The sequence below is a fragment of the Coregonus clupeaformis genome, unplaced genomic scaffold (genome assembly GCF_020615455.1).
Source record: "Coregonus clupeaformis isolate EN_2021a unplaced genomic scaffold, ASM2061545v1 scaf2224, whole genome shotgun sequence".
In the NCBI taxonomy this organism is placed as follows: domain Eukaryota; kingdom Metazoa; phylum Chordata; class Actinopteri; order Salmoniformes; family Salmonidae; genus Coregonus; species Coregonus clupeaformis.
This window is the reverse complement of record NW_025535678.1, coordinates 18,730-45,000: the sequence shown is the minus strand read 5'-3', so window position 1 is coordinate 45,000 and position 26,271 is coordinate 18,730. Positions and strand designations below refer to the sequence as shown.

Below are 26,271 nucleotides of genomic sequence, written 5' to 3'. Positions count from 1 at the left end.
CAGCATTGCATTTACACAATCGTAACCCGACCTTGTTGTCTGTTGCTCTTCTTGAAGCATCTCGTGTCTTGTTGCTGGCTCTTCGTTCCCACTCCTCCTCCTCCTCCTCCTCCTCGGGCCCAGGCCCAGGACGTGTCTTCAGGCAGGGCCTGGTTGTGGAGGTTCCGTTTAGCAGCTGGGACTGCTGCTGGGGCTGGGGCTGAGGCTGATGGTCCTCCCAGGACTCCTGTTCCTCCAGGTGGCGCTGTCTGCGTTTTTCCAACCTCTGGGTCCAGTCACTGAAGCCCTCGTCCTCCTCCAGAGTCAACTGGCAGCCACTAGCCTTCAGCTCACTCTCACACCTGAGACAGGTAGAACTGTTAATAACAAGTCAAACCTAAAAGGTGGCACGGTGATTCATAACTGTTCACAGCTGTTCAACAGATATCGATCTTGCACAATTGTCAATAGAAATATTGTGCTGTATTCAATATTTCATTCAAGAGTCAGGGTTAGCCAGACCAAAGATTGCCAGGTCTCCCTTGAAAAAGACAATCAATACATCCTTAAACAATTAAACCAAATGGCTGCACAATGCAAAACCAGCTAATTCAGCAAAATTATGTTCTAATTCAACTGTTCTTTTTTTTTTGGGGGGGGGGGGGTGGAAACCCGTTGCCTAGATCCATCGGAGTAACCCAACTCAAAGTATATCAGTGTTCAATACTTAAAGTAATAAAGTGACATCAGCACCCATATGGTTATCTTTTGAAGTTGTAAATACTTAACTGTTTTGTGTTTTATTCACTCTTTCACATTAAATTGCATTATGTATTCTGAACTATGATGATTGAAGTTACTTGAACGTGAATATTTGTTGTAGTGAATATAAAAATGCAGGTTCCCTTCTACTTAAATGATTAACCTTCATTACTCATTTTTGTCAAGTTTAAGTAGTAAGTAGTTCTGATTAGTAATTTTCAGTGGTTGTGTCTTAATGTTTAATATTGTTTTATGCTTTTGATGATTTGTCATTTGAACCCACCTTAGCAGGCATTGTTGAACACAGTGGTAATTCCTCTAACAGTAACTGGAGGTAGAGCTGTAAACAGTCATTGTTGAACACAGTGGTAATTCCTCTAACAGTAACTGGTGGGAGCGCTGTAACCAGTCATTGTTGAACACAGTGGTAATTCCTCTAACAATAACTGGGGGTAGAGCTGTAACCAGTAATTGTTGAACACAGTGGTAATTCCTCTAACAGTAACTGGAGGTAGAGCTGTAACCAGTCATTGTTGAACACAGTGGTAATTCCTCTAACAGTAACTAGAGGTAGAGCTGTAAGCAGTCATTGTTGAACACAGTGGTAATTCCTCTAACAGTAACTGGTGGGAGCGCTGTAACCAGTCATTGTTGAACACAGTGGTAATTCCTCTAACAGTAACTGGAGGTGGAGCTGTAAACAGTCATTGTTGAACACAGTGGTAATTCCTCTAACAGTAACTGGTGGGAGCGCTGTAACCAGTCATTGTTGAACACAGTGGTAATTCCTCTAACAGTAACTGGAGGTGGAGCTGTAAACAGTCATTGTTGAACACAGTGGTAATTCCTCTAACAGTAACTGGTGGGAGCGCTGTAACCAGTCATTGTTGAACACAGTGGTAATTCCTCTAACAGTAACTGGAGGTAGAGCTGTAACCAGTCATTGTTGAACACAGTGGTAATTCCTCTAACAGTAACTGGTGGGAGCGCTGTAAGCAGTACAGGGTGCTGCATTAGCCTCTGTCATTAAGAGTGGTGTACATGACCTTGTTGATGGTGGGAATGGATTGTCTTATTATTGAATTGCCTCTGATCTGGAGGACTCACTAAACACAAACGTTTCGTTTGTAAATGATGTCTGCGTGTTGCAGTGTGCCCCTGGCTATACGTAAATATGAATAAAAAAAGACAATTGTGCCGTCTGGTTTGCTTAATATAAGCAATTTGAAATGATTTATATTTGTACTTTTACTTTTGATACTTAAGTATATTTGAGCAATTACACTTACTTCTGATACTTAAGTATATTTAAAACCAAATACTTTTAGACTTTTACTCAAGTAGTATTTTACTGGGTGACTTTCACTTTTAATTGAGTTATTTTCTATTAAGGTATCTTTACTTTTACTCAAGTATGACAATTGAGTACTTTTTCCACCACTGCCCACAATCCTCTAAAAACTAAAAGTATTGCTAACTTGTAATTCTATATCAGCACAACACAGATAGATCAAGTGTTTTTTACTCAAATATCAATGTGTCTGACTACTGCTTTATTATTAAGTAGAGACAGAACAGACTCAAGTAAGAACAACTTATTTAATAAATGTTAGATTGACTTTAAAATATTAATTAATCATAACTTGTAAAATCTCAATAACTTTAGATCAGCAGAAATAAAGTTATATTTAGTCTATAACCTAATATTTGTTAAAGGTACTCCAAAACATTAAGTGGTAAGAAATGTTATTGCCATCCGAGTTAGTACCACTTTTATGATTTGAGTTCTACTGACCGTTGGAGATGTTTGAGTAGCCACTACTCTGTTTCATGAATGAGTTAGGCAGTTACTTTTACAGAGCAGATTAACTTCTTAAACAACTGATTTTAGAAGTATTATATTTTCTTCATACTGGGTTACATTGGATATCCAGCTGGAAGCCAACAGTTGATTGTCTGCCTCAACCCCAAGGGCACCAAAACACCAGGTGGCTAAAAGGTGTTAGCTGCTAACCACTGTGAAAACAATGAAGTTACTTCTGTATATTGTTAGCAGTCAGCACAATGTTGAAACAATGGGGTGTTAACAGCAGCCTGGCAGGGGAAAATACAGGGGTCTCAGGTACTGTAGAGAGGTCAGGAGACAGACAGACAGACAGAGGGGTCTCAGGTACTGTAGAGAGGTCAGGAGACAGACAGACAGAGGGGTCTCAGGTACTGTAGAGAGGTCAGGAGACAGACAGAGGGGTCTCAGGTACTGTAGAGAGGTCAGGAGACAGACAGAGGGGTCTCAGGTACTGTAGAGAGGTCAGGAGACAGACAGAGGGGTCTCAGGTACTGTAGAGAGGTCAGGGGACAGACAGACAGAGGGGTCTCAGGTACTGTAGAGAGGTCAGGGGACAGACAGACAGAGGGGTCTCAGGAAGTGTAGAGAGGTCAGGAGACAGACAGAGGGGTCGCAGGTACTGTAGAGAGGTCAGGAGACAGACAGACAGAGGGGTCTCAGGTACTGTAGAGAGGTCAGGAGACAGACAGACAGACAGAGGGGTCTCAGGTACTGTAGAGAGGTCAGGAGACAGACAGACAGAGGGGTCTCAGGTACTGTAAAGAGGTCAGGAGACAGACAGAGGGGTCTCAGGTACTGTAGAGAGGTCAGGAGACAGACAGACAGAGGGGTCTCAGGTACTGTAAAGAGGTCAGGGGACAGACAGAGGGGTCTCAGGTACTGTAAAGAGGTCAGGGGACAGACAGAGGGGTCTCAGGTACTGTAAAGAGGTCAGGAGACAGACAGAGGGGTCTCAGGTACTGTAGAGAGGTCAGGAGACAGACAGAGGGGTCTCAGGTACTGTAGAGAGGTCAGGAGACAGACAGAGGGGTCTCAGGTACTGTAGAGAGGTCAGGAGACAGACAGACAGAGGGGTCTCAGGTACTGTAGAGAGGTCAGGGGACAGACAGACAGAGGGGTCTCAGGTACTGTAAAGAGGTCAGGAGACAGACAGAGGGGTCTCAGGTACTGTAGAGAGGTCAGGAGACAGACAGACAGAGGGGTCTCAGGTACTGTAGAGAGGTCAGGAGACAGACAGAGGGGTCTCAGGTACTGTAGAGAGGTCAGGAGACAGACAGAGGGGTCTCAGGTACTGTAGAGAGATCAGGAGACAGACAGACAGAGGGGTCTCAGGTACTGTAGAGAGATCAGGAGACAGACAGACAGAGGGGTCTCAGGTACTGTAGAGATGTCAGGAGACAGACAGAGGGATCTCAGGTACTGTAGAGGTCAGGAGACAGACAGAGGGGTCTCAGGTACTGTAGAGAGGTCAGGGGACAGACAGACAGAGGGATCTCAGGTACTGTAAAGAGGTCAGGAGACAGACAGACAGAGGGGTCTCAGGTACTGTAGAGAGGTCAGGAGACAGACAGAGGGGTCTCAGGTACTGTAGAGAGGTCAGGAGACAGTCAGACAGAGGGGTCTCAGGTACTGTAGAGAGGTCAGGAGACAGACAGAGGGGTCTCAGGTACTGTAGAGAGGTCAGGAGACAGACAGAGGGGTCTCAGGTACTGTAGAGAGGTCAGGAGACAGACAGACAGACAGAGGGGTCTCAGGTACTGTAGAGAGGTCAGGAGACAGACAGACAGAGGGGTCTCAGGTACTGTAGAGAGGTCAGGAGACAGACAGACAGGCAGAGGGGTCTCAGGTACTGTAGAGAGGTCAGGGGACAGACAGAGGTCACAGGAAGTGAGTTTTTACAGCCAAACACCTGCAGCCAGCCTGCAGCTGCCCAATGTGTGTGTGTGTGTGTGTGTGTGTGTGTGTGTGTGTGTGTGTGTGTGTGTGTGTGTGTGTGTGTGTGTGTGTGTGTGTGTGTGTGTGTGTGTGTGTGTGTGTGTGTGTGTGTGTGTGTGTGTGTGTGTGTGCATAACAGACAGGCAGGGGCAATACCAGGGATTTAGCCCAGCAGATGACAGGTGTTAGCCAGATCTCAGGGCCTTTGGCTCGGCGTCATGGGAACGAGACACACACGTACGGTGGCCATGGAAACATAAACAAACCGTCGCTGCCAACGGAACGAATGCTACTGCTGCATCCTGTTTCCTCTGAGCGAGATATTGGCTGTGCCCCAAATGGCACACTTTTCCCTATGTAGTGCACTACTTCTCACCAGAGCCCTATCTAGTAGTGCACTACATAGGGGATAGGGTTCCAATTGGGACGCAGCCATGCTCTCTTCCTGTAGCCTTCTGTCGGTTCTCCATTTCTCATTGTTGCAACATGGCAAAAAAACAGTTTAGGTTGATTTATTAATGTGCCACATAAAAATAGAATAATAATATTAACAAGTAGCATAATAACATAATAACATTAAAAAGTAGCATAATAACATAATAACATTAACAAGTAGCATAATAACATAATAACATAATAACATTAACAAGTAGCATAATAACATAATAACATTAACAAGTAGCATAATAACATAATAACATTAACAAGTAGCATAATAACATAATAACATAATAACATTAACAAGTAGAATAATAACATAATAACATTAACAAGTAGCATAATAACATAATAACATTTGAACATTAACAAGTAGCATAATAACATAAGAACATTAACAAGTAGAATAATAACATAATAACATATGAACATTAACAAGTAGCATAATAACACAATAACATTAACAAGTAGCATAATAACACAATAACATATGAACATTAACAAGTAGCATAATAACACAATAACATTAACAAGTAGAATAATAACACAATAACATACGAACATTAACAAGTAGCATAATAACACAATAACATTAACAAGTAGCATAATAACACAATAACATATGAACATTAACAAGTAGCATAATAACACAATAACATTAACAAGTAGCATAATAACACAATAACATACGAACATTAACAAGTAGCATTATAACACAATAACATTAACAAGTAGCATAATAACATTAACAAGTAGCATAATAACACAATGACATTAACAAGTAGCATAATAAGATAATAGCATGAACAATTATCATAATAACATAACATTAACTAGTAAAATAATGACATAGTCCCATTAACAAGTAGCGTAATAACATAGCAGTGATACCTACACACGGGCCCCGTGTAGCTCAGTTGGTAGAGCATGGCGCTTGTAGCGCCAGGGTTGTGGGTTCGATTCCCACGGGGGGCCAGTATGAAAATGTATGCACTCACTAACTGTAAGTCACTCTGGATAAGAGTGTCTGCTAAATGACTAAAATGTAAATGTAACACCACTCACTAGACAAAGCCAAAGCAGGCTACACTCTTAGAAAAAAAGTTGCTATCTAGAACCTAAAACGGTTATTCGGCTGTCCCCATAGGAGATCCCTTGGAAGAACCATTTTTAGTTCCAGGTAGAACCCTTTTGGTTCCAGGTAGAACCTTTTTGGTTCCAGGTAGAACACTTTTGGATTCCATGTAAAAAAAACTTTTCACAGACGTTTCTAAATGGAACCAAAAAGGGTTCTACCTCGAACAAAAAAAATGGTTCTCCTATGGGGACAGCCGACGAACCCATGGTTCTCCTCTGGGGACAGCCGACGAACCCATCTGGAACCTTCTTTCTAAGAGCGTAGCGTTATTAGATCTCTGGTCAAAATAAAAATACATCTAGTGCTTTTCTACTCGATGAACGACCGTTTATTTCCTGTTGTAACATTTGTCATCGACTAAACCACAAACACCTGCACGTGTTTCAGCAACTTGCCTAAAATGAACCGTTTAGATATCCTAGCAACTACTCATAAGGTTTGAGTAACCAAGGGACACAAGAAGTAATAACCTTACCTACCACAGATCTTTAAGATGCAACCATTGGTTCAATTCAATAGGCCTGTGTTGTGGAGGAACAAGGCTCACACACACACACACACACACACACACACACACACACACACACACACACACACACACACACACACACACACACACACACACACACACACACACACGAACACACACACACACACACACACACGACACACACACACACACACACACACACACACACACACACACACACACACACACACACACACACACACACACACACACACACACACACACACACACACACACACACACACACACACCCTGTAAGGCCTAACAGTAGATAAGCAATGTTAACTCATTTTGTGATCAGCTCAATACCTTCCCCTGGGTAGGACTCAGTGGCTGACAGGGCATCTAAAAGCAACAGCACAGCAGACTGCAGACTGCATCCCAGATGGAACCCTATTCCCCATAGGGCTCTGGTCTAAAGTAGTGCACTACGTAGGGAATAGGGTGCCATTTGGGACACAGCCCAGGTTCATATAAGCCCTGATAGGATACATGAAAACACTTCATTAGAGAACGCTAGCTAATGTTGTCTTGTTTCCCTACAGTCCAATCAGCACCATTGAGACATCAGTCAGACTACCTACAGTGAGCGGTTCACATCATCCGTTTCAAACATGACTTGAGCTACTCCGCTGCAACAGATGACAACAAGACGTGGTGTGTAATGGCTCATCTACCACCCTAACGCAGTGTACGATAACCAGAGCAGCATGTACCACTGCAGGATTTTACAGCATGAAAGTGTTTGGCTGTTTGCCTTCCGTTCAGCTCTGTGACTTACATTGGATACAGCTCCAGGGGCCCGTTGTCCAGCGTGGGGCTTGCGGGGCTGGCTGGGCCAGTGTGGTGCCTGTGGCCTCCCTGTCTCTCCCTGGCCCTCCGTCGCCGCTCCCGCTCTATCTCCTCAGCATCCTCCATACTGCGCTGGGCCGTCACCCTGGAACAGAGAGGCCGTGAAAGAGAATTAAAAATACAAAAAATGAAGTCATATTTTTTTGTGTGCGGACCTATTATTATATTTTTTGGCCTATGGACAGAGTGAGAAAACACACACGAAGCCCTTCAAACACGTTCACTACCCAGATACTGGTGAGGTAGAACGACGCACTTGAGAAACACGCAACTGAACGGAAAGTTGACAGCTATCGAACCCAGGTTGTCTGCATGCCACAAAACTGTGTTAGCCCACTGAACTAAAGGCTAATAATTCACTCTGATAACTAACACAAGTCTTCAGGTCTCAGGCAAGGTTTCTTACCGTTGGAGCGCGTCTGGTACACATATTGTGTAGTCAGGTGAAAGAAACCCTGGTGAAATTGTATCTTCCTCCTACAGGTCTGTTAGTTGGCTCTATAGCGATGTAAAGTCACAAATGAGGTCAGTTAAACATGTTCATCTAATATAATGAATTAATACACAGGAAACACTAAACAGGAGATAAATAGGATGACATAGCTCATGTAATTTATCACACTTAAAACGCAGTGTCCACAAAGTTGCAGTCGGTCAGACCAGGAAACAGGGACAAATCTACTGCCAAAGATCTTTTCTTAACGATGACAAAACCAGATGTGGGAAGTGTGTCTGTTCAGGGATTAGTGCTGGCCGTCCAACAACAGAAACATTAAACTGTCTCTGTGTTTACATCTCCAGTAAACAGATGGGTCTCTGCGGCAGCCATCTTGGAATAACTCTGTTAAAGAGTGTATTGGGAGCAGGAAGGTGTCCAGAAACGTCCCAATGATATAATGAGGATACACCAATATCTATCCACCACAGTTCACATATCACACACAAAGACATGGGGGGCAGAGGGAACACTTATACAGGTACTGATGAGGGGATATGCACCAGGTGTGTGTAACAAACAAGACAAAACAAATGGAATGATGAGAAGAGGAGCGGCAGTGGCTAGAAGGCCGGTGACGACGAACGCCGAAGCCTGACCGAACAAGGAGAGGAGGCAGCTTCGGAGGAAGTTGTGACAGAAACATTACATGGTGTGTTGTAATACTACTTAATCTAGTGTTGTGCAACACGTTGCCAGGATCTGGCAAATTCATTCGCCATTTAACTCATTTTGGGGAACAGTAACTAGAGGTTTTGCAAAAACCATTGCACCTTTTTTTACCTCCACCATCAGAAGATGGAAATGTGGGAACGAGTCGTCCCATCATTGAACGTCATTTTGTCTGACGGTTTTAATATCCGTTCATCATGATCCATTACATCTCATGGAGCAACAAGCTGCTGAATACTAACATAGAAGTATACTTTTCTTTCTTCAAACGTGCATACAACACTGTAAAATAATCATGAAGTCTAAACATTTTGAATTACCCATAATCCTCTAAAAACAGAGCCACGTGGCGAAATGGGATTAAAATGAATGAGTTCAATCACTCAATTCTCTCTCTTTGGTTATCTCACAAAATATACTTACATTTTATACAGCCTACCTGACAGATAACTCTACTGTGACCCTACTAACTAACCAGTTCACCTGAGAGATAACTCTACTGTGACCCTACTAACTAACCAGCTCACCTGACAGATAACTATACTGTGACCTTACTAACTAACCAGCTCACCTGACAGATAACTCTACTGTGACCTTACTAACTAACCAGCTCACCTGACAGATAACTCTACTGTGACCTTACTAACTAACCAGCTCACCTGACAGATAACTACTGTGACCCTACTAACTAACCAGCTCACCTGACAGATAACTCTACTGTGACCCTACTAACTAACCAGCTCACCTGACAGATAACTCTACTGTGACCCTACTAACTAACCAGCTCACCTGACAGATAACTCTACTGTGACCTTACTAACTAACCAGCTCACCTGACAGATAACTCTACTGTGACCTTACTAACTAACCAGCTCACCTGAGAGATAACTCTACTGTGACCCTACTAACTAACCAGCTCACCTGACAGATAACTCTACTGTGACCCTACTAACTAACCAGCTCACCTGAGAGATAACTCTACTGTGACCCTGCTAACTAACCAGCTCACCTGACAGATAACTCTACTGTGACCCTACTAACTAACCAGCTCACCTGACAGATAACTCTACTGTGACCTTACTAACTAACCAGCTCATGACTGTTGCAGCTATTCGTTTCTGAGTTGCAGCCGTCTTTAACACACTGAACTTCCCCCTCCCCCCTTTTCCTATTCTCCAGCCACGCCATTGGCTCATAGCCCTGGCTCCTCCGGTGAAAGAGAGGAATAGTGGCAGAGAGAGAGGGGGTGAGTAGGAAGAAAAGAGACCCTGGAGAGGTGCATGGTCAGGAGGACTGAAGAGGAGGATGCCAGAGGTTGGAGGGGGTCACGGGAGGAGTTTATCGTCCTGCTATGAACTCTACACAGGAGAGCCACACACGCACACATGCACGCACACACACACGCACGTGCAGACACAAACATACACACTCCTAGGAGCCAACACAGCGACAGATTGTCCTCCTCAACAATGGCCTACAATTCACCACAATGGAAACATCAATGTCAAATCAGCCTTTTGTTTTCTAAACTATTTTATTCTTTCATAAAATAATAAAAGGACTGACCCATCTTGACCAGGGGGAAATATTTATTTAATATTCTTTGTTATGTTTTTGAATCTGAATCAATCAAAAATGGAGGATTGATTTCATCCATACACCAGACTCAGACTGTTATGCAAATAAATACTGCGTAAAATCTCTTTCTTTCTACTGTTTTAAGATTGTTTATTATTATAGCACATCAAAGCCCAGCGTTCTCATTTCCCATATATTTGGTATCTAGGCCACAGAGAGGACGGAGACGCCAAATCTCTGGTTTATATTGGAGCTCAGTTGCCTCTAATGTAATGAAGGCGTGCATGCCGTTCTCTGTTTGGGTCTCTTTGGGTCGGTAAATAAAGAGTCTGAAACTATAGGGGGGCCTGTTCATTTTGGGATGTTTTTCTCATTTTAAACACACAGGAGAACGAATAAGGACGCTCGACTAGAATCAAGAAGCACTTCAGATCAAATCTGTTGTAAATCCATTCCAATTGTTTTCCTGGGGCCCAGAGTTTTTCATGATCTGGTAGGCTAACCTAACCAGGTAAAACTCTGGGTATGACATAGATATCAATCTGTTTTATATAGGCTATGATGGGACCAGGTTTTTCTAATCAGGTCATTTTGTCATTAAATTTTTATTTCGTTTAGACATTCCAGGGCCGGTCTTACACATGGTCGATTACGGATAAATACTTTTTTCATCTTTCTATCTGTGAAAATACTAAAGAAAGGTAGTAAAAATGCATTTTTAGCACTTTTCTTTGAAGAAAATGTAACCTATATAATTGTTGGGAAAACATATCAACAATTCCCTATGCATAAGTCTGGAGAATACATCTAAGCATAACCACACAAAATGTGGTGAATGCAGATGCTCCTGAGGCTGAGAAAAATGAGTTGACGTTGGGGAGGAGTCTGACTTTCAGGAAATGGCAGTTAAAGAGAGAAGGTAGGCCTACTGTACTTTATATTCGTATTAGAGGGGTAAGTGTTCATTTTTCGATAAGCTAACGTTACTTGATGAAGACATGTTGTTAGCTTTAGCTAGCAGGAACTCTGTGCTTTTGTCTTGAAGCTAAAATGTAACGAATGTACAGACAAGAAAATAAACCCTTAAATTGTCTGAACATGCTTGCGATTTGTTGCGTTATTCAAGAGCGTAATATGGTTTTGTTGCAATAATAAAGACTGTAATATGGTAGTCTCCCGAGTGGCGCAGTGGTCTAAGGCACTGCATCACGGTGCTAGCTGTGCCACTAGAGATCCTGGTTCGAATCCAGGCTCTGTCGTAGCTGGCCGTGACCGGGAAACCCATGGGGCGGCGCACAATTGGCCCAGCGTCGTCCAGGGTAGGGGAGGGAATGGCCGGCAGGGATGTAGCTCAGTTGGTAGAGCATGGCGTTTGCAACGCCAGGGTTGTGGGTTCGATTCCCACGGGGGGCCAGTATTAAAAAATATCTATAATAATAATAATGTGTGCACTCACTAACTGTAAGTCGCTCTGGATAAGAGTGTCTGCTAAATGACTAAAATGTAGATGCATGAAGAGTTGCTCGCTTAACGTTACCTAGTAGCTAGCTAGTAGAATAGTTTGCATTGCTTAGCCTCCTGGCTAGCGGCATCTACGGGGTATTTTTGAGGTGCGAAGCAAGAATGTCAACTGAACCCTCTCTCGGCTTGTGACGTTCCCATCACTAATTTAAATTGAAAAGTGCATGTACACTCGATCCCACTGACGTCAACAACTACAGACCAGTATCCCTTCTTTATTTTCTTTCCAAAACTATTGAGCGTGCCGTCTTTAGCCAACTCTCTTGCTATCTCTCTCAGAATGACCTTCTTGATCCAAACCAGTCAGGTTTCAGGACTGGTCATTCAACTGAGACTGCTCTTCTCTGTGTCACGGAGGCTCTCCGCACTGCTAAAGCTAACTCTCTCTCCTCTGCTCTTGTCCTTCTAGACCTGTCTGCTGCCTTTGATACTGTGAACCATCAGATCCTCCTCTCCACCCTCTCCGAGCTGGGCATCTCCGGCGCGGCTCACTCCTGGATTGCGTCCTACCTGACCGGTCGCTCCTACCAAGTGGCGTGGCGAGAAGCTGTCTCCGCACCACGTGCTCTCACCACTGGTGTCCCCCAGGGCTCAGTTCTAGGCCCTCTCCTATTCTCCCTATACACCAAGTCACTTGGCTCTGTCATATCCTCACATGGCCTCTCCTATCATTGCTACGCTGACGATACACAACTAATCTTCTCCTTTCCCCCTTCTGATAACCAGGTGGCGAATCGCATCTCTGCATGTCTGGCAGACATATCAGTATGGATGTCGGATCACCACCTCAAGCTGAACCCTGGCAAGACGGAGCTGCTCTTCCTCCCGGGAAGGACTGCCCGTTCCATGACCTCGCCATCACGATTGACAACTCCGTTGTGTCCTCCTCCCAGAGTGCGAAGAGCCTTGGCGTGACCCTGGACAACACCCTGTCGTTCTCCGCTAACATCAAGGCGGTGACCCGATCCTGCAGATCCACGCTCTACAACATTCGGAGAGTACGACCCTGCCTTACACAGGAAGCGGCACAGGTCCTAATCCAGGCACTTGTCATCTCCCGTCGGGATTACTGCAACTCGCTGTTGGCTGGGCTCCCTGCCTGTGCCATTAAACCCCTACAACTCATCCAGAATGCCGCCGCCCGTCTGGTGTTCAACCTTCCCAAGTTCTCTCACGTCACCCCCCTCCTCCGCACACTCTACTGGCTTCCAGTTGAAGCTCGCATCCGTTACAAGACCATGGTGCTTGCTTATGGAGCAGTGAGGGGAACAGCACCGCCGTACCTTCAGGCTCTGATCAGTCCCTACACCCAAACGAGGGCATTGCGTTCATCCACCTCTGGCCTGCTGGCTCCCCTTCCTCTGCGGAAGCATAGCTCCCGCTCAGCCCAGTCAAAACTGTTCGCTGCTCTGGCACCCCAATGGTGGAACAAGCTCCCTCACGACGCCAGGACAGCGGAGTCACTCACCACCTTCCGGAGACATTTGAAACCCCACCTCTTTAAGGAATACCTGGGATAGGATAATGTAATCCTTCTACCCCCCGTACCCCAACCCACCCCCCAAAAATAAAAAATAAATAAAGAGAAAATAAAAAGAAAAAAGAAAATTGTAAAGTGGTTATCCCACTAGCTATAGGGTGAATGCACCAATTTGTAAGTCACTCTGGATAAGAGCGTCTGCTAAATGGGGTAAATGTGCCCTTGAGCAAGGCACTTAACCCTAATTGCTCCTGTAAGTCGCTCTGGATAAGAGCGTCTGCTAAATGACTAAAATGTAAATGTAAAAAATGTAAATTGAAATTTTGTCCTGATAACTCCATTCAGTGAGAATAAATCCTAAGGTCTTTACTGTGTTCTTTTGCATTATTGTAGCCATTTTCTGTAGCCTGTCAACTATGCGTCTGTCTATCCCTGTTCTCTCCTCTATGCACAGGCCATACAAACGCCTCACACCGCGTGGCTGCTGCCTCTCTAACCTGGTGGTCCCTGCGCGCATGACCCACGTGGAGTTCCAGGTCTCCGGCAGCCTCTGGAACTGCCATTCTGCGGCCAACAAGGCTGACTTCATCCCAGCCTATGCTACCCTCCAGTCCCCCGACTTCTTGGCGCTGACGAAAACATGGATTACCACTGAAAACACTGCTACTCCTACTGCTCTCTCCTCGTCTGACCATGTGTTCTCGCATACCCCGAGAGCATCTGTTCAGCGGGGTGGTGGCACAGGAATCCTCATCTCTCCCAAGTTGACATTCTCTCTTTTTCCCCTGACCCATCTGTCTATCTCCTCATTTGAATTCCATGCTGTCACAGTCACTAGCCCATTCAAGCGTAACATCCTTATTATTTATCGCCCTCCAGGTTCCCTTGGAGAGTTCATCAATGAGCTTAACGCCCTAATAAGTTCCTTTCCTGAGGATGGCTCACCCCTCACAGTTCTGGGTGACTTTAACCTCCCTACGTCTACCTTTGACTCATTTCTCTCTGCCTCCTTCTTTCCACTCCTCTCCTCTTTTGACCTCACCCTCTCACCGTCCCCCCCTACTCACAAGGCAGGCAATACGCTTGACCTCATCTTTACATTTACATTTACGTCATTTAGCAGACGCTCTTATCCAGAGCGACTTACAAATTGGTGCATTCACCTTATAGCCAGTGGGATAACCACTTTACAATATGTTTTTTTTTCTTTCTTTGGGTGGGGTAAGGGGGGATAGAAGGATTACTTTATCCTATCCCAGGTATTCCTTACTAGATGCTGTTCTTCTACTAATCTCACTGCAACTCCCCTCCATGTCTCCGACCACTACTTTGTATCCTTTTCTCTCTCGCTCTCCTCCAACACTACTCACTCTGCCTCTACTCAGATGTTAATGCGTCGTCGCAACCTTCGCTCTCTCTCTCCCGCTACTCTCTCCTCTTCCATCCTATCATCTCTTCCCTCTGCTCAATCCTTCTCCCTCCAATCTCCTGATTCTGCCTCCTCAACCCTCCTCTCCTCCCTTTCTGCATCCTTTGACTCTCTATGTTCCCTATCCTCCCGGCCGGCTCGGTTCTCCCCTCCTGCTCCGTGGCTTGACGACTCATTGCGAGACTAGACTCCCTGCGGACCTGGCCCTGGACCTACCACTCTAAATTCCAAGCATCTGCCTCTAACCCTAGGAAGCTCTTTGCCACCTTCTCCTCTCTGCTGCCCCCCTACCTCTGCGGAAGCACATTTCCCGCTCAGCCCAGTCAAAACTGTTCGCTGCTCTGGCACCCCAATGGTGCAACAAGCTCCCTCACGACGCCAGGACAGCGGAGTCACTCACCACCTTCCAGAGACACTTGAAACCCCACCTATTTAAGGAATACCTGGGATAGGATAAAGTAATCCTTCTACCCCCCCTTACCCCACCCTCCAAAAAAACAAAAAAATACATATTGTAAAGTGGTTATCCCACTGGCTATAAGGTGAATGCACCAATTTGTAAGTCGCTCTGGATAAGAGCGTCTGCTAAATGACGTAAATGTAATGTAATGTAATGTGTTAGAGAGCTGTATGCTACTGAAACACATCAGCCAGCCTAGGTTACCTCAGGATCTCACCAGCTGAAATAGGTCACTTGAGGATCTAGCCTGGGATTGGCCAGTCTGAGCAGGAAGTATGAAGTGGCCAGCACAACAACAGAGGTACCTCTCAGTCTCAGTCTCAGTCTCTGGACAATACGACAAAACAAGAGGCATTAAACATTTAAAGCCACAATCCTTAATTTGGGTCCTTAATCCTAAATCAATGGGTATCATTTATTAAAATGACCATTGAACAGCAGTAATTATTGCTTACTGCACTTTTAATCTCTGTAAACCTCTCTCATAATGCCCCCAGGATTGTACTATACAGTGTACACTGACCAAACCACCACCACCCGTTTATAATCTATGGCCAGAGAAGGTAATTCACTGCCAAAAGAGAGTTTGAGGGTACAAAACATTAGCAACACCTTCCTAACATTGAGTTGCACCCCCCTTTTGCCCTCAGAACAGCCTCAATTTGTCGGGACATGGACTGTACAAGGTGTCGAAAGCGTTCCACAGGGATGTTGGGCCATGTTGACTCCAATGCTTCCCACCGTTTTGTCAAATTGGCTGGATGTCCTTTAGGTAGAGGTCCATTCTTGATACACATGTGAAAAGCCCAGCAGCGTTGCAGTTCTTGACACACCGGTGCACCTGGCACCTACTACTATACCCCCGTTCAAAGGCACTTCAATCTTCTGTCTTGCCGATTCACCCTCTGAATGGCACACATACACAATCCATGTCTCAATTGTCTCAAGGCTTAAAAATAATTGTTTAACCCGTCTCTTCCCCTTCATCTACACTGATTGAAGTGGATTTAACAAGTGACATCAATAAGGGATCATAGCTTTCACCTGGATTCACCTTGTCAGCCTATGTCATGGAAAGAGCAGGTGTTCCTAATGTTTTGTCCACTCAGCGTAGCAGCATATGCTAGCTGGAGTAGAGATTCTGGTTGTGGGAGAACAGAAGTGAACAGGAAAGCTGAAACTGTGAAGACCAACCTTTCCCTCTCCCAATATTGTTTCCACAACCAAGTCTGTAGGACTTCCTCCCAACTCAGTGAAACCCTTTCCAGACCTTTCCACGTCACACTTTCCCTTCTATCAGCATTTTCTCTCATGCTACATAATGACTTGTGGGTCCCTGGGTTTTGACAGGTAAAATCTATCTGATGCGTGTCACTTTTTCCGCTCGCGGGAGATTGAGGCAGTCGAGGTCTGGGAGACAGATTGAGAGGGGTGGTGGAGAGGGCAGGAGGGTGCGCGTGTGTGTGTGCGTGTGTGTGTGTGTGTGTGTGTGCGTGCGTGCGTGCGTGTGTGTGTGTGTTCGCGTGTGTGTTTCTCTCCCAGATGAGATCATCTCCGTCAGGGAAGTTCCAGCCATAAAAGACTCCATTGAACTCTCTGCAACCTGGTCTCAGAGCATTTTGTATTATTATGTACGTAAATCCGAGACATCCACATTTAGTGTGACATGTTATGTTTCGTATGGTATGTGTTACTTTGTGAATGTCCATCACTCATTTCGTAATGTATGTTACGAATTACAATTCATATTAGCTAACATGCTAAGTAGTAGCTAAAAAGTAGTAAGTAGTTGAAAAGTTGCTAATTAGCCTAAATGCCAAGTTGTCCGTGATGAGTTTCAACAACCTTTGGGTTACTAGACATTCGCGTTATACGCCTACCCATCCACCCCAACCAATAACCCTACTTTTGTTTTTTGCCTTAAGTGACCATCTGTGTTGTGTAACCATACCAAACGTAACGTTTAACGCCAATTTGAGGGGACCCTTGATTTACGTTAATATATTACTTCTAGTCTATGACACCAGGTTGTGAACCCAGACCCTCGATGTCATTTTGATGATGTCATCACTAAGTGACGCAGATGGCTAAAGCAACTGAACCAAACAGGCAGTGATACAGCCCCGGGGGCTGCTACACAATTACCATCAATCACTCTCCTGTTTGTGTGACAGCAACAACCTCGAACCTCACAGACAGACATAGACAGTAGAGAGTCAATGAACTGCAATGATGACGCTTAGTTTTAGTCGTTGAGCTTCAGCAGACATTGTTAAGTCACTGTAGTTTCTGTCACAATATGGGACAAAACAAAAGCTTGAAACAACCAATCATGAGCAAAGCAATTAAAATACAAGCAGTTCCCTTCAAGTGTAAGAGGTTGCATCATCGGCATTGTTATGATTCTGAACTGTAACGGGTCTCTTTGCTTTACTCAAACACAATTTTGCCCTGATCTGACATGCACTATGCAAACAATTCCCTGAGCAAAAAAGTACATTCTGTTTGGATTCTGGTAGATGCTGTGTGTTGGTGTATCATAATCAGAAACAGGTCTGAAGAGTGAGGTGCCACTGATATATGTGATATTAATCTATAGTCTGATATCTGTGACATTAATCTATAGTCTGATATCTGTGACTTTAATCTATAGTCTGATATCTGTGACATTAATCTATAGTCTGATATCTGTGACTTTAATCTATAGTCTGATATCTGTGACATTAATCTATAGTCTGATATCTGTGACTTTAATCTATAGTCTGATATCTGTGACTTTAATCTATAGTCTGATATCTGTGACTTTAATCTATAGTCTGATATCTGTGACTTTAATCTATAGTCTGATATCTGTGACATGAATCTATAGTCTGATATCTGTGACATTAATCTATAGTCTGATATCTGTGACTTTAATCTATAGTCTGATATCTGTGACATTAATCTATAGTCTGATATCTGTGACTTTAATCTATAGTCTGATATCTGTGACTTTAATCTATAGCCCTAACCCAAACAACCATTATCTGGACAAAGTCTCCTGCGGTGATTTGTGGAATTCACCTCTTCTCCTCCGATCACATCCCCTGCTTTTAAACCTCTCTTTCTAGGGAGGAGGGGGATGGGGACTTTCAAAAAGCCTGATGTAGGGATGGAGGGGGATGGGGACTTTAAAAGCCTGATGGATGGATGGAGGGGGATGGGGACTTTAAAAGCCTGATGGAAGGATGGAGGGGGATGGGGACTTTAAAAGCCTGATGGATGGATGAAGGGGGATGGGGACTTTAAAAGCCTGATGGATGGATGGATGAAGGGGGATGGGGACTTTAAAAGCCTGATGGAAGGATGGAGGGGGATGGGGACTTTAAAAGCCTGATGGATGGATGAAGGGGGATGGGGACTTTAAAAGCCTGATGGATGGATGAAGGGGGATGGAGGGATGGGCGAGAGGGGGAGGAGAGGAGGAGGAGATGATGCTATTTAACAGTAAACAAATTGACAACAGACTTTCAGCACGCTTATAGGGAAGGACATTCAACAAGTACAGCACTTACAAAAATGACTGATGATTGGCTGAGAGAAATTGATGATAAAACGATTGTGGGGGCTGTTTTCTTAGTATTCAGCATGGCTTTTGACATTAACGATCATAATCTGCTGCTGGAAAAACTAATGTATTATGGCTTTACACCCCCTGCTATATTGTGGACAAAGAGTTACCTGTCTAACAGAACACAGAGGGTGTTCTTTAATGGAAGCCTTGCATACCCCACAAAATATGCCACCAGAGGAAGAGTAGCTGCTGCCTTGGCAGGAACTAATGGGGATTCATAATAAACCCCAGGAAGAGTAGCTGCTGCCTTGGCAGGAACTAATGGGGATCCATAATAAACCCCAGGAAGAGTAGCTGCTGCCTTGGCAGGAACTAATGGGGATCCATAATAAACCCCAGGAAGAGTAGCTGCTGCCTTGGCAGGAACTAAATGGGGATCCATAATAAACCCCAGGAAGAGTAGCTGCTGCCTTGGCAGGAACTAATGGGGATCCATAATAAACCCCAGGAAGAGTAGCTGCTGCCTTGGCAGGAACTAATGGGGATCCATAATAAACCCCAGGAAGAGTAGCTGCTGCCTTGGCAGGAACTAATGGGGATCCATAATAAACCCCAGGAAGAGTAGCTGCTGCCTTGGCAGGAACTAATGGGGATCCATAATAAACCCCAGGAAGAGTAGCTGCTGCCTTGGCAGGAACTAATGGGGATTCATAATAAACCCCAGGAAGAGTAGCTGCTGCCTTGGCAGGAACTAATGGGGATCCATAATAAACCCCAGGAAGAGTAGCTGCTGCCTTGGCAGGAACTAATGGGGATCCATAATAAACCTCAGGAAGAGTAGCTGCTGCCTTGGCAGGAACTAATGGGGATCCATAATAAACCCCAGGAAGAGTAGCTGCTGCCTTGGCAGGAACTAATGGGGATCCATAATAAACCACAGGAAGAGTAGCTGCTGCCTTGGCAGGACCTAATGGGGATCCATAATAAACCCCAGGAAGAGTAGCTGCTTTCTTGGCAGGAACTAATGGGGATCCATAATAAACCCCAGGAAGAGTAGCTGCTGCCTTGGCAGGAACTAATGGGGATCCATAATAAACCACAGGAAGAGTAGCTGCTGCCTTGGCAGGAACTAATGGGGATCCATAATAAACCCCAGGAAGAGTTGCTGCTGCCTTGGCAGGAACTAATGGGGATCCATAATAAACCCCAGGAAGAGTAGCTGCTGCCTTGGCAGGAACTAATGGGGATCCATAATAAACCCCAGGAAGAGTTGCTGCTGCCTTGGCAGGAACTAATGGGGATCCATAATAAACCCCAGGAAGAGTAGCTGCTGCCTTGGCAGGAACTAATGGGGATCCATAATAAACCCCAGGAAGAGTATCTGCTGCCTTGGCAGGAACTAATGGGGATCCATAATAAACCCCAGGAAGAGTAGCTGCTGCCTTGGCAGGAACTAATGGGGATCCATAATAAACCCCAGGAAGAGTAGCTGCTGCCTTGGCAGGAACTAATGGGGATCCATAATAAACCCCAGGAAGAGTTGCTGCTGCCTTGGCAGGAACTAATGGGGATCCATAATAAACCCCAGGAAGAGTAGCTGCTGCCTTGGCAGGAACTAATGGGGATCCATAATAAACCCCAGGAAGAGTTGCTGCTGCCTTGGCAGGAACTAATGGGGATCCATAATAAACCCCAGGAAGAGTAGCTGCTGCCTTGGCAGGAACTAATGGGGATCCATAATAAACCCCAGGAAGAGTTGCTGCTGCCTTGGCAGGAACTAATGGGGATCCATAATAAACCACAGGAAGAGTAGATGTTGCCTTGGCAGGAACTAATGGGGATCCATAATAAACCCCAGGAAGAGTAGCTGCTGCCTTGGCAGGAACTAATGGGGATCCATAATAAACCCCAGGAAGAGTAGCTGCTGCCTTGGCAGGAACTAATGGGGATCCATAATAAACCCCAAGAAGAGTAGCTGCTGCCTTGGCAGGAACTAATGGGGATCCATAATAAACCCCAAGAAGAGTAGCTGCTGCCTTGGCAGGAACTAATGGGGATCCACAATAAATATAAATACAAATGTTGTTTACTTCTCTCTGAAGCAGATCATCTTTAAGACACAGACCCCAGGGAAGAAAAGAGAGATGGTGACGGAGAGGAAAGAGAGATGGTGATGGATGGAGAGGAAAGAGAGATGGTGACGGACAGAGAGGAAAGAGAGATGGTGACAGATGAGAGGAAAGAGAGATGGTGACAGATGAGAGGAAAGAGAGATGGTGACGGACAGAGAGGAAAGAGAGAAGGTGACGGATGGAGAGGAAAGAGAGATGGTGACGGATGGAAAGGAAAGAGAGATGGTGACGGATGGAGAGGAAAGAGAGATGGTGATGGATGGAGAGGAAAGAGAGATGGTGACGGACAGAGAGGAAAGAGAGATGGTGACGGATGGAGAGGAAAGAGAGATGGTGACGGATGGAGAGGAAAGAGAGATGGTGATGGACGGAGAGGAAAGAGAGATGGTGACAGATGGAGAGGAAAGAGAGATGGTGACGGACGGAGAGGAAAGAGAGATGGTGACGGATGGAGAGGAAAGAGAGATGGTGACGGACGGAGAGGAAAGAGAGATGGTGACGGATGGAGAGGAAAGAGAGATGGTGACGGACGGAGAGGAAAGAGAGATGGTGACGGATGGAGAGGAAAGAGAGATGGTGACTGATGGAAAGGAAAGAAGGATGGTGACAGATGGAGAGGAAAGAGAGATGGTGACGGACGGAGAGGAAAGAGAGATGGTGACGGATGGAGAGGAAAGAGAGATGGTGACGGATGGAGAGGAAAGAGAGATGGTGACGGATGGAGAGGAAAGAGAGATGGTGACGGATGGATAGGAAAGAGAGATGGTGACGGATGGAGAGGAAAGAGAGATGGTGACGGATGGAGAGGAAAGAGAGATGGTGACAGACGGAGAGGTAAGAGGGACTTCCAGCAGGGTGAATGGGTCAGGGCTTTGGGAGTAGCTGGGCTTGACCTAACTAGCCTGGCCAAGGGGGCACAGGGGAAACGGACATCAGACTAAGAGGATGCCTTGACGTCACTGAAGAGGCGAAAGGATGTCTTGTTTCACATTTAACCTAAACCCACCTAGCTGAGTGGGTCAGCTATAGTCTGGGGGAAGAGGATGTCAGACTCAGAGGATTTTTTTGACCTCAGTAACTGTAAATCCACTCCAGAAGGACTTGACTAACTTCCCTCACACTCCACCTAGCCCCCACCATGAGTGCCTCAGTGCCTGACGACAATAAACTGTGGACTCCACTGCCGAGTTTCCACCTGATAATTACCCCGGTGTTTTGCCCAAAAGGCTCAGACTTTTCTGTTTCCGCCTCCGGCACCCGTGTCTCACTGGGGCCATGTCTCCAGCGGACCTGCTGTGACTCGGGGCCAAAGCCAGACCACTGGTACTTTTCATCTGGCATGTACACAACAACGGCTAACTGTGAACATGGGGTTAACGCCTTCTCCCAAAGCAACTGTCCTGATGATGCAGAGGTTGTTGATTCTGCTCGCCCCAAGTCTTTAGTGTCACCCTCCTGATGGAAACACAGTTCCCAGAAAATAACACTAGAGCCTACATGAAAATAAACGCTGGCGACATACTGGTGTGTGATGGAAAAAGGAGTGATGGAAAAAGAGTAATGGAAAAAAGAGTGATGGAAAAAGGCCATAAATGAAGTCATACTCAGTGTTTGCTCTACATGAACCCTTCCCCAAGAGATCTGTGGATGAACTCATCAGCCCACACTGCAACGTTACGAGCTGGAGGTCTTCAAACAGCCCTTTGGATGACACAGGCCCTGGGATGCACAGTCAAGCATCGCTGCCCAGCCAGCCACTAACCCAAGCATCGCTTCCCAGCCAGCCACTAACCCAAGCATCGCTTCCCAGCCAGCCACTAACCCAAGCATCGCTGCCCAGCCAGTCACTAACCCTAAACAGTCAAGTAGAGCCAGCCGCTGGTTTTGAGGACAAGCTATTTTTCCTTCCATTAAACTGAGATGAATCCTGTGAAATAACGACATAACGGCATATCAAAAGTCCCTTTGCAGACACAAAGCTGGAAGAGTGGCCTTCGACCAGAGAAGAGTCCTAGTTGGCTGAGATTGTGTTCTATCTGCCACTGATTGGTTGCCCAGGGTTGTTTATCTGTTTACCGATTGGCTCGTCCAGAACAAAGATGTTAAACGGATCAGAGATGAACTACTCTCTGATCAGTTGAGAAGTAGTAAAAGTGGTTGAGTGACTTACTGCTACAACAGAGATCCTGCCATCACTCTCTTCGCATTGTGGTGATGGGGGATCGTTGCTGTTTGGGTAACGTCATCCCATCTTTCATTCTCAGTTTTCACTGGACTGATATTAAATGTTAACAGGTTTCTGCTTGCTTTCATTTGAAACAGTGAGAAGCATTAGCTCACTGAAAAGTTTAGCCCATTTAATCTACAGTCTACAGTCTACAGTCTACAGTCTACAGTACTGTAATTCTTGGTGGTCCGAGTAAATAATTTAGCCAAATATTTGTACAAGGAATTATATTCACTTTATGATCAACAAGGTGAGATAACGATTGATTTCTTTATTAATCTGGACACCTATCAATAGTCACGTACGTCACTGCTCACTTTGCTGTATCTAAAAGGGATCTTCATCCCTCCGACCCCACCACCCTGCCGTCTCGTATCAAAACAGGAGAGAAACTTCAATCACTTGAAGATCACTTCAAAGTGCAACTGACATCCCATTTCCTAAATACTATTAACTCTCTCCCCTCTCTTCTCTCTTCTGAAGATGATTGGCCGATCCATCTGACTCCGAGGGTGTCTCAGGGAGGAGAGATATGCAACAAACAAAACAAAAAAACATTTCTAATTCACACGTCTATTAATACACACTAGCACATGTGTGAAACAGGACAAATACAAACACCCACCTAATTATTATTATTATTATTATTACACACCACCCCACCCCCACGCCACAAACCAACTCAGGGGTCAACAGGTCAAACCCCTGAGCCCCAATCAAAGGCCTGGAGGATGAGGGGAGGGGCCAAATGTAACCTCCACCAGAACAATAAACACCAGTTGATGGGGGAGGGAGGAGATAGTTCCCTCTTTGTGAAGGAAGTGGTCTCACTATTGTCTTGTTGAGGGATGTGTGTTTATCAGCACTGGTTTTAACTCCAGCTTGTATTGGTGTTGGAGTTGTATTGTAGTTACTGTCCTGAAGTGATACTGTACTGTGGGGTGGGACAATAGTTCGGCCATTTGCTGTGCATTAGCGGTAATGAAGTGCTTGTCAGTAATTGCTGTACTGACTGTATCTTTGGGAATGCACCAGAGTAAATGTCTGTGACACTAGCAGCTGGTGTTCAATAGCAACACCGTTAACGTGGATAGTTAAAGCCATCCCTTTAGGTGTTAGTGAGCAGTACGAATTAGGTACTTTTTTTCTCTATCAAATCAACTTTTTAACCACTTTCCACAGAACCACAGATTGGAGATACAGGGGGTGGTGACATGAAACTGTCACATATGAAGGTTACTACATCCCTCTCAGTAACAGACACATCACATATTTATTATTATTATTATTATTATTATTATTTTATTGTCATTATCCAGAGCTACTTACAGGAGCAATTAGGGTTAAGTGCCCTTGCTCAAGTGCCTTGCTCAAGGGCACATCGACAGATTTTTCACCTAGTCGGTTCAGGGATTAGAACCAGCGACCTTTCGGTTACTGGCACAGCGCTCTTAACCACTAAGCTACCTGCCAACCCCGTATGAAGGTTACTACATCCCTCCCGGTAACAGACATCACAGAAACACATATGAAGGATCTTAAAGCATCTAAATAAATCATTCTGAGCTGCTACATCACAGAAAAGGGTAGGAACGGTGTTGTAGATGTACATATTTAAAACACTGAATCTTTATTTAAAATGTAGCTGACGTCTCACTTGTTCTCACTTCACAAACATAAAGGAGAAATGAGCTAAAACCAGCCAGCACACCTGATGGTCAGCTACATCTAATGAGCATCAATAAACAACCAGAAAACACACCTGACACAAAGACCAACTAACACACACCAACACCTGGCAGAAGGAGTATCAGTGCTCCACTACTCTTACCTGAGGAGATGAACTAACACACACCAACGCCTGGCAGAAGGAGTATCAGTGCTCCACTACTCTTACCTGAGGAGATTCTGCAGACCTGCCTTGCTGGAGCTTCTCCTTAGTAAATGACCAGACATGTCTTCTTCTTCTCTGTGTGTCTCAGCCCTCAGTGGAACAACAACCAGGTTAAACGGTCCCTCTTCTTTAAAACACTGCTGTCTTTCTTCCTCAGTGAGCGGCGACAGTCAGAGAGGACTGGAGTTTTCCAGGAAAGGGTATCTTCTGTCTCTTTACGTGGTGTTTCCTCTCTCTCTCTCTCTCTCTGTCTCTCTGTCTCTCTGTCTCTCTCTCTCTCTCTCTGTCTCTCTCTCTCTCTCTCTCTCTCTTTCTCTCTCTCTCTCTCTCTCTCTCTCTCCTCTTCAGACAAACACAGGACACTTCCTTTAGATCCTCTCTCCCCGATGCTTGCTGGCGATGTAAAGACTCCCTCTCTCTTTCGCCCTCTCTTTCTCTCTCTCGTAAGACAGGTTTTGTCACAGCCCTGCCTCCCTCCTCCTCCCCTGCTCCCGCATGTTGTTTTCATTGAGGGCTTTTGAAAACCTGGCCATGCATCCCTCCCTCCCTCCCTCCCTCCCTCCCTCCCATGATTCTGCGGGAGACCTCTGGGTTCATGTGACTTTCCCCAGGGGGAAAGAAATATGATATCCACACAATGCTTCTCTGATAAACCCACCACACACACACACACACACATACACATGCACACAAACAGATATATCTAGCTTAAACTCACAGATTTTGATGGGGATGTTTTCGTTATGTAACTTAGATTGATGCACCGGTGAGTCAATTGACTCTAGGGGGTTTTAACTTGTGAACCCCATGTTCAACCCCATGTTCAACTTATTGTTGCTGGAACAGATGATTGAGTTTCTTCATATCTGTAGATATTGATGATATATCGGTTACCCATCAACATGTCTTGGGTGCAATCAAAGTAAAGTTTCAGTGGTAGCACAGTCCCTCTGCATCTAAAATTATAATGTTATATTGTAAAAGATTATAAGATCGTCAATAACATGTTTTTACCAAACGTTGAACCAAACAAAGGTACTATTGTCCCTGAACCAAATGGTGTTGAGTAGAGGCCTACTATCTAATCGGCCAAACAGCTTATTCTGAGCAGCAGACCAGAACCCAACCAGACAACACCACACACACAGACACACACAGACACACACACAGACACACACACACACACACACACACACACACACTGCTCACTTTTCTTGGCATCACGCACAGGGAGAGTTGGACAGGGAGAGTTGGACAGGGAATGTAAACTCACACCCCACAAAGGAACAGAAGGGAAAAGCTGAACCATTAGAGAACATGTAACACGCGCACGCACGCACGCACGCACAC

The 26,271-nt window shown here is 45.2% G+C and overlaps 1 protein-coding gene and 1 non-coding gene across 2 annotated transcripts in view; one reads left to right on the top strand and one right to left on the bottom strand.

Annotated features, from left to right (window-relative positions):
* LOC123488364 (non-muscle caldesmon-like) overlaps positions 1–25,396 on the bottom strand; it is a 61,483-nt gene extending 36,087 nt beyond the window's left edge. The window contains exons 1-3 of the mRNA XM_045219284.1: positions 24,925–25,396; positions 7,409–7,564; positions 32–341 (exon numbers count right to left, since the gene is read on the bottom strand). Coding sequence (XP_045075219.1) covers positions 32–341; positions 7,409–7,564; positions 24,925–24,983 — 525 coding nt within the window. The 5' untranslated portion in view covers positions 24,984–25,396. The remainder of the gene's footprint in view (positions 1–31; positions 342–7,408; positions 7,565–24,924) is intronic.
* On the top strand, positions 5,861–5,936 carry trnat-ugu. Its single transcript has one exon. It is a non-coding gene; the product is annotated as a tRNA-Thr (tRNA).
* Positions 25,397–26,271: the final 875 nt, after the last annotated feature.